General features: G+C 36.8%; 2 protein-coding genes across 9 annotated transcripts in view; both read right to left on the bottom strand.

The window, feature by feature from the left end:
• The window catches only part of Trim37 (tripartite motif containing 37), a 174,422-nt gene that overhangs the window by 147,868 nt on the left and 17,148 nt on the right, over positions 1-9,406 (bottom strand). The window lies entirely within an intron of this gene.
• Positions 4,111-9,406, bottom strand: part of Ska2 (spindle and kinetochore associated complex subunit 2) — a 22,223-nt gene continuing 16,927 nt past the window's right edge. Inside the window, exons 4-5 of the mRNA XM_013519227.1 lie at positions 5,424-5,510; positions 4,111-4,402 (exon numbers count right to left, since the gene is read on the bottom strand). Coding sequence (XP_013374681.1) covers positions 4,363-4,402; positions 5,424-5,510 — 127 coding nt within the window. The 3' untranslated portion in view covers positions 4,111-4,362. The remainder of the gene's footprint in view (positions 4,403-5,423; positions 5,511-9,406) is intronic.

The following is a 9,406-nucleotide window of genomic DNA, read 5'->3' as shown; positions in this document are numbered from 1 at the left end:
AGACCCTGTCTCAAAAAGACAAAAACAAGAATAGGATAACTTGAAACCACTAATTATAAAATTAATAAACACACTGCCATGGGGCTAAAATATAAGTAAATACCAGTTTATTTAATATATACATAAAATATAAAATTCATGCCAACTCAAACTGTATAAACTATATTGGTTTTCAGATTCATTTTGTAATACAAATAACTACTACCAGGCATGGTGGTGCGTGCCTATAATACCAGCACTTGGGAGACTAAGGTAGAAGGATCTCCTTGAGTTCAAGGCCAGGCTGGGCTATCCACTGAATTCAAGGCCAGCCTGAACTACAAGTACATGCCCCGACAAGCACAAAATAATTTTCTTATTTTCTTACTCCATTTGCCACAAAACTTCTAGAACCTATAATAATTATTCTCATTCAGTTTAATATCCTGTAGACTAGTATCCTTTACCAAGTCATTTAAAACAATCAAAAGGCCAGCAAGAGATGTAACTCAGTGGTACACTATGTCCTTAACATGCAATGAGACCTAGGGTTTAATCTCTAGCACAACAGATAGATAGATGATAGGTAGATAGAGAGATAGACAGATAAATAAGCAGCAAGCAAGCTGTATAGTGCACAATTTGACAATACTGGTCTTGTCGTTCTTTTTTCATCTTCTTAAAATGAACTCTTGCTCTGGAAGCTGAAGCAGTAGGATTACAAATTTGAGCCCAATCTAAACAATTTTGTGGGAGGCAGCACGGTGTGAAGGCCTTACATTCAATTCCCAGGACTGCCCCAAACAACATCCAAAACACCTGTCTTCTCTCTTTTTTTTTGAGACAGCATCTTATACTTGCTCTGTAGTCCAGACTGGCCTTGAACTGACTGTGTAGCCCAGGCTGGTCTCAAAATTGCATCGATCCTTCTGCCGGAGGCTCCCAGTGCTGGGATTACAGGCATGGTGGCATACACCTATAATGCTAGGACTTGGGAAGCTAAGGCAGGAGGATTGCTGGGTTACAGGATAGCCTCAACTACATAGCAAGACCCTGTCTCGTAAAACAAGCAAAACAACTGTTATCTTCCTGACTCATCAAATTTATACAATTAATTTGATATAAGAGCTTAAAGTTAAGAAGAAATTTTATAGGAGGCAAGAAGATATCAAGAGTGAATTATGTAAGTATAAATGACCCATAGGTAACTAAAATGGAGCTCAAGACTAAAAAGCTCAGAGACCTGTATATACAACTCAAAAGAAATGATGAATTCTCCAAACAGAGGTTCATAGAAGGGGGAAGAAAAATGGCAAGAACTGATCTATGATCACCTTTGAAAATTAGGAAAAGAGAGAATTGTTGAATGAAGTATAAGAAATAAACAGCCACTACAGCTGAAGAATTAGGACAGGTAATTAGGTAGTTATCCATACCACATGTTTCCTATAACATTAACTGCACCTAATAACACTGATATAATAATGAGTAAGTCAATATAACATGTTTTATATTATGTGGCCTGCTTATGACTAGATTATGGACAGAACTCAACGCCACATCACAAAGGAAAAAAAATATACACATAGCCTGCTTTGTTCCAATAACTGGCTCTTAGAGCCACTGTGTTCTATTAACACTTGTAAATTGTACTGCACTTTAATTTTGTGCCTATGACACCTCAGTTCATTTTAAGGTTTTATTTATCTTAAGTGGGCGATAAAAGGCCATAAAAATGTAGAAGAAACGCTCCACTAATGACATTGCTGCTCATGAGGGAACAGAAAAGAGCCAGTGTATGAACAAACACCAGAATGCCAAGTCTTTTAAAGAAACAAATGAAAATATGGTATTAGTTGTACTATTTACTAAGCTTTTAAAAATTGAGAGGGAGGGGTGGGGGATATAGCTTAGTGGCACAAGCACCTGCCCAGCAAGTGCAAGGTCCTGAGTTCGATTCCTGGTACCACAAAAAAAATTGACAGGGAAAGCCTGGTGTGGTACTGCACACCTGTGATCTCAGCAGTGAGGACACTGAGGCAGGAGGAGAACTGCTGCAAGTTCTAGACCAGCCTGGGCTACAAAGTGAGCTCAAGGCCAGCCTGAACTGCATAGCAAGTCCCTGTCTCCAAAAAAGACAAAAATAAGTAAGTAAGTAAGTAAGTAAGTAAATAAATAAATAAATAAATAATGAAACAAAATTACTGTTCTGGAAAAATTAAGGATGAAAACATAATAATAGGAACTTATAGTTTATTGTATGTCTCTGTATAAATACACCCTAGACAAAAAAGGTTGACTTTTATGCACAGTTGTTGACAGCCTCCAAGTCATAAATGGTACTAAAATGAAGGTAATGGGGCTAAATAAAAGTATGTATATATGTGGAGCTGAGTAAACACATATACTCACCACAAGTGGCTGGCATATAATGTCAATGAATATTTACTACCAGTACACACAGTATATCACCACAGGGAGATAGTAAATATTAAAAACTTGTAATTTACTTTCTTTTTTCTTTTTTTAAAATTAATTAATTAATTTTTTTTAGATAGGGTCTCACTATGTAGTTCAAGCTGGCCTCAAACTCATAGCAATTCTCCCACCTTGGCCTCCGGAACGCTGGGATTATAGGTGTAGACTACTATACCTGGCACTTTCCTCTTTCTTGACAAACAATCATTAGGCCTAATATTAGGCAAACCTAGGAACACTGAGAGAATGATTTCATTCCTAAATGTAACACATACACACAAAAGGAAAGGAAAGTTATTAGATAAATATTAAAGTGTTTAAAAAGATATAGTTCCTCAGAAATTAAAATACAGAATTACTATGTAATCTAGCAGTTCCACTGCTGGCTGTGTACTCAAAAGAACTGAAAGCATGTACTCAAACAAATATTTATTCACAAATGTTTATAGCAGCAATATTCACAATAGCCAAAAGTTGGAAGCAAACTAAATGTCCATTGACAGATGAACAGATAAAGAAACCTACAGTGGATAAACTCACATACAGTGGAACATTATTCCACCTTAAAAAGGCCAGGAAGTGGCCGGGCATGGTAGCACATACCTGTAATCCCAGCATTTGAGAGGCTGAGACAGGAGAACTGCTGTAAGTTCAAGGCCAGCCTGAACTGTATAGCAAAACCCCGTCTCAAAAAGACAAAAAAAGGGGAATAGGGGAAGTTCTGACACTGCTACAATATGGATGAATCTTGAGTGCAGTGCATGAAGTGAAATCAACCAGTCACAAATAGACAGATACATGCTTCTAGATCTATGCTGTGCCTAGAGAAGCCAAATTCATAAAGACAAAAGTAGAATGGTGGGGGGCTGGGGATTTAGCTCAGTGGCAAAGCGCCTGCCTGGCAAGCACAAGGTCGTGAGTTCGGTTCCCGGTACCGGAGAAAAACCAAAAAAAAAAAAGTAGAGTGGTGATTCCCATGATGGGGGCACTAACCTCTACACTTTAAAAAGGTAACACTGAGTGTGGATGTAGGTATGCCTGTAATCCCAGCACTTTGAGAGGGTGAGGCAAGAGGTCTGTTCTGAGTTTGAGGCCATCTTGGTGCATAGTGAGTTCAAGGCCAGCCTGATTCGCATAGTGAGAACCAATCTCAAAAAACAAATGAAAAAAAGGTAAATTTTGTGTTATGAATATTTCACAACTAGAAAAAGAAAACCCTAAGACTATATAATGATTCAGCTACTTCAAAAAAATAGTTTGGTGGTTCCTCAAAATATTAAGCATGAGCCTGTAATCCTAGCTACTTGGGAGGCTGAGGCAGGAGGATCACAAGTTCAAGGCCAGCGAGCGATCCTGTTTCAAAAAAGGGTCTGGGATGTAGCTCAGTGCAAAGGCCCTTGGTTCAATCTCCAGTGCCACAGAAAACAGAAGACAAAGAAAAAAGTCAAGATCTAGAATAATTCAAATATACTCCCATCAAAATTCTGAAATACCATGAACTAAACAGTAAAAACTGAACATTCATGAAGTTTTCCTGACTTTGTATAAAATACCACTTTAATTTGTACTTCTACCCAGGCAAAAAAAATTTTAATGTGTTTCACTTTCTTGAAAACTATAAAATATAGTATGTCTTGGGCTGGGGATATAGCTCAGCAGTGCAGTGTCTGCCTGGCAAGCACTAGTTCCTGAGTTTGATTTCCAGGACCAAAGTATATATATGTCTTGTTTGCTGGCAAGAACTGTCAAAGATATTAATACTTTTAGGCATCATTTCCTTTTATTCCATGGGCATGGATACTTATAGTTGTGATTTTATGGCTATAAGCAGAGTCAGCTAGGGGCAGTAGTGTGTGTCTATACTCCCAGACACTCAGGAGGTTAAGTCGAGAGGATCACTGGAGCCTAGGAGCCTGAGAGCAGCGTGGGCAAAACAGACTTCCATCCGAAAAATAAATATTAATGAATAGATAATATTCCTAATCTACCTGGTCTTAGAATAATTAAGCACACAATTTTATGCAAAAGTCACTGCTCACACTGTATAATTAAACAAATTGAACAGTATGTCATTTTCTTCCTACGAGAATTAGCAGGGCTACCAGTACTTTCAGAAGAATAACTGCCCTACATGAGTAGCAGCTACTCATGGAATTTCAGAGGTTTCTACCCTGGTTTGGTTTTTTTTCTGGGGGGGGGGTGTTCTTGGTTTTTATCTGGTATCAGGAATCAAACTCATGACCTTGCGCTTGCCAGGCAGGCGCTGTGCCACTGACCTCAATCTCCAGCCTCTACCCTGGTTTGTACTTCTGAGATCAGTGATTCTTTTTGGTCTTGGTGCTCGCAATGGAAGCCAGGGCCTTAAACATACCAGAGAACCTCTCTATCACTGAGCTACGTCCCCAGCCTTCAATGATTCTTTTGTATTGTATTGTATTGTACTGTATTATTTATGGGGGGTTGAGACAGAGTCTCACTATGTAGCGCAGGCTGGCCTTGAACTCACGTATGTAACCCAGGGTGGCCTCTAATTCACAGCAATCCTTCTGCCTCAGCCTCCCAAGGGCTGGGCTTATAGGTGTGTACCCCTATACCTGGCTCAATGATTCTTTTTTTAAATATTAGGAAAAAAATAACAAGAAAAGTGCCACAAATTTCACTGACATGTGTTACAATCTTTTCAGTATGCCCTGACCAAGCTTCCATCACAAGATTTTTAAGAATCTATAAATTCAGTATGACACGATTGTGAATATGTAATTGTTTTATTCTTTTATTAGTAGAAATATGAGGGCTGAGGATATAGTTTAGTGGTATAGCATTTGCCTAGCATGTGCAAAGCCCTCAGTTCAATCTCCATTAACACATGCACACACACACACACACACACACACACACTACACACGTATACTATTAGAAACATTATCAGAATATCTTTTTTATAAAATATTCAGTTTATAGATTACCTCTCCTGCTGAATCAGGATGATTAGTCTTGATTTCATATTCCAGCCTATACTGAATGTAATCCAGATCAGAGTCAGCTTTCTGGAACTAAAAATCGGCACAAATAATTATTTTATAAACCAAAACACATATTAATAACCAAAATACTTTGGTTTTTCTGTTTTATATTTTTTATTATTTTAATATGTGACAGAAACTTTGAAAAGATGACACTAGGGATGTAGAATGGTACTTGACTAGCATGCATGTGGCCCTAGATTTTATAACCAGCATTGTGGAAAAAAATAGAAAAACAAAACTGAGTGTGATAGTGCACACCTGTGATCCCATCACTTAGGGGGTTGAGGCAGGAAGAGCACTGTGAGTTCAAGGCCAGCCGGAACTACACAGATAGACCCTGTCTCAAAAACAAACAAACAAAAAGGAAAGAAAAAGAAAAAAGTAGAAATAAAATATATAAAAATTTTAAAATTAGCTAACATTTTGAAATCATTATCCATGTATCTCTCTTATATTTAAATCAAAATAGATTCAGCGTAGCCACCGTCATATGCTATAGTAATACAAAAACATGAAGAAGTCCCTAGGGTCAGTGATGATCAGGTAAGTAACACTTTTCTACCTCTGGCAGGAAATATGGTTTGAAGTTAAAGTACAGAACAACTTTATTTCAGAGATACTCAGTTACCTTTATTACAAATAAACCACATTAACCAAAGAGCTACAAATATATGCCACCAAAATTAAGAGGCTTTCAAGAGTTATAAAATTATACAATCTAAATAACCTCAATTTACTTAATTGGCTCCTAGCCTGGGATCTTGATCTGTAGTAAATCTCTAAGAGAAAAAAAAGTATAGCACTGCAACAGACATAGGTGATAAAAAATGACTAAATTAGAGTAAAAACTTACACTTAAAACTATGAATGTTTGAGAGCTAAACGTGTAGCTTAGTGATAGAATACTACCTTGTTATGTGTGAGGCCGTGGATTCAATTTCCAGCACCCCCTCAAAAACTCAGTATTTCATGTGTAATAGATATTGTGAAATAGGAAGAAAATGTTCAAATGGGAAGGGGAACTAGGGAGGGAGTAGGGGAAAAGGAAGGAAGGGAAAAGACAAAAAATGATGAGAAAAGAAGGACAAAATAGAAACAAAGCTTTTGCAGAAAAAGAGTTTTTGAGAAAAAGGGATTGAAGCAGGGTAGGGGAATGGAAAAAAAAAATCAAGTTATATCATGTCTAGGTACAAATTCATTATAATGAATGTGATCATAATGTGTACCCAAAATGTACCAATAACGTTAGTTAATAAAAAAATCAATATTTCAAATACCATGCAGTTTTTGAAAATGATATATACAAACACCTACTAGGGATAGGCCTTCACCTTTTTTAACTTTATGTATTTCTGTAGTATTTGTAATAAAGAGTTATTATTTTTATACTGTGTGCGTATGTGCACAAGGGTGCGTGTATGTATGGGCACTGGGGATTAAACGTGAGGCCTTCACACTGAGCTACATTCCCAGCCCTTATAATATTTTGAAAGAGTGCTCAACTAGTTCAGATGGTAGAACATGAAACCCTTAAAATTTTGAGACAGGGCCTCCCAAAAATCACTAAACTACCTTGGGTGGATTCAAATTGAAGACCTTCCTGCCTCAGCCTCCTAGAGTTTTGAGATTACAGGCATATACAACCACGCCTGGCTTTTTGAAGCCAGCAGTTTCTTGAACCATAAGAGACTAATCTGACTTTGATATGATACTATATTTATTGATTTGTTCAGGGTAAAATCAGCATTATGGTCTGACCTTTTTTTGTAAAGTAAACAGAAAAACAGGAAATTGTTAGGATATATTAGATAATATCAAAAGTAGTTTATCTTGATGAATATGATGCCCACATCTGTAATTCCAGCACTTTGGGACTTTATTACATGACTTCTTCATGCATGGTCTCCCATTCCTAGCCCAAAGCCTAAGAGATTGCATTTTAAACCCACCCCTACCTCCCAGGTAGTTGCTAAACATTTATAGGCAAGCCATTATTTTCAGAAGGTTTTTTTTTTTTTTTTTTTTTTTTGGTTTTCTTCCGGTACCAGGAATCGAACTCATGACCTTGCACTTGCCAGGCAGGCGCTGTGCCACTGAGCTAAATCCCCAGCCCCTAAAAGATTTTATTTTAAAAATAGCAAAATAACAACAACATAGACAAAAACAAAACAAGGCGAAAACAACAAAAATGATACAGGGTTTCAAAACAGAGTGATAGGAATTAACAGTGATTGGTATATTACATATTGTTATCTTCAGTGAAGTTGCTGAGATTACCAGATATAAGAATGCAAGAGTAATCAAACCATTAAAGAGAATAAAAAATAATAATAATAATAAAAACATTAGAAATGATACAGAACTTCACCAGACAAGATGGTAAGAATTCACCAATGGTTGTTATATTGCATATTGTTGTCTTCAAATTAGTTGTATTTTTTTTTTTTTTTTGGATGAAGGATGTTGCTACAATGTCCACACTGGCTTAGAAATCCTGAACTCCCATCAGTCCTCCTCCCTCCACCTCCCAAACTTTCCTCAGTTGTGCAGGTTGAGGCAGGAGCATTGCTAAGAGTTCAAGGCCATGCTGGGCTACATAGTGAGTTGAAAGCCAGCCTGAGCTATACACCAGACCATCTCCCAAAAAAACCAAAAAACAAAACACCCCCTACAAAACAAAACTGGAGCCAGAGATATAGCTCAGTGGCATAAGCGCCTGCCTGGCAAGTGTAAGGTCCTGAGTTTGATTCCTAGAAAAAAAAAACAAACTGGAATTATAGGCATATACTACTATGCCTGATTTCAAAGAACTTTTAAGTCCCTATGCCCATTTTAAGTAACCTGCCCATGCTTCTATTTAGAAAATACTTCAGAGAACAAATAAAATTTTAAACATACTTCAAAAGACAGGAAACTCCAAAAATTAAAAATGAAATTATCAGCATCAGTAATTATAGCATGCATATAATCCCAGGCACTCAAACCTAAGGCAAGATAACCGGGCATGGTATAGATCAAGTGGAACATGAACTTGGGATACCCCTGCCTCAACTTCCCAAATGCTGGGATTACAAGTGTGCAGTACTACATTCCATATAAAATGGCAAATTTTCATTTCATTTTGTTTTTGTTGAGATAGTGTCTTGCTATGTAGTACTGTCTAGTCTTGAATTCACAATGATCCTCTTGTCTCAGCCTCCCAAATGCTGGGATTACAGTATAGATGTGTAGCAACATGCCCAGCTAAAATGGTAAATTTTATGTTGTGTATATTTTAACACAACTTAAAAACATTTTTGCACATAAAGATACAATGGAAGTTTATCCTTTCATTAATTTAATGGATAATGCATTAAACATTAGGAAATAATATAAAGAAATACATATTCTATCCTGGCTATTAATCATTGTAAATACTATTTACATCAAAAACTGGTACTATTTGTATCAAGGAATATAAGAAATTAAGCTCCTCATATTATAGCTTTACTGAGGTATAATTGGCAAGTAGAAATGAAATACATTTAAAATGTACAACTTGATGCCTTGGTATAGAAATTAGACTCATTTACTTGTCTACTACACTTTATCCTCCCACAATAAACAAAAAAAGGGGTACATTAAAAAATATTTTGTAAAAAGACAAGAAAAAAGCTTGAAAGTAAAATATTATCCTCTGTGGAAAACTGAACCAAGATTTTATAATTATAAGCAGGGGAAGTATTAGCTTTGTTTTAATTTTATTGGTACTTTTTTTTTTTTTGGTCTTTTTGAGATAGGGTCTCACTATGCAGTTCAGGCTGGTCTTGAGCTCACTTTGTAGCCCAGCTTGATTTCAAACTTTCAAGTCTCCTGCCTCAGCCTCCCAAGTGCTAGGATTGCAAGCATGCACCACCATGGTTATTGGTACATTTTAGATATAC

This window comes from Chinchilla lanigera, unplaced genomic scaffold (genome assembly GCF_000276665.1).
Source record: "Chinchilla lanigera isolate Chin_1 unplaced genomic scaffold, ChiLan1.0 scaffold00050, whole genome shotgun sequence".
Taxonomy (NCBI): domain Eukaryota; kingdom Metazoa; phylum Chordata; class Mammalia; order Rodentia; family Chinchillidae; genus Chinchilla; species Chinchilla lanigera.
This window is presented reverse-complemented; position numbering and strand designations above follow the sequence as displayed.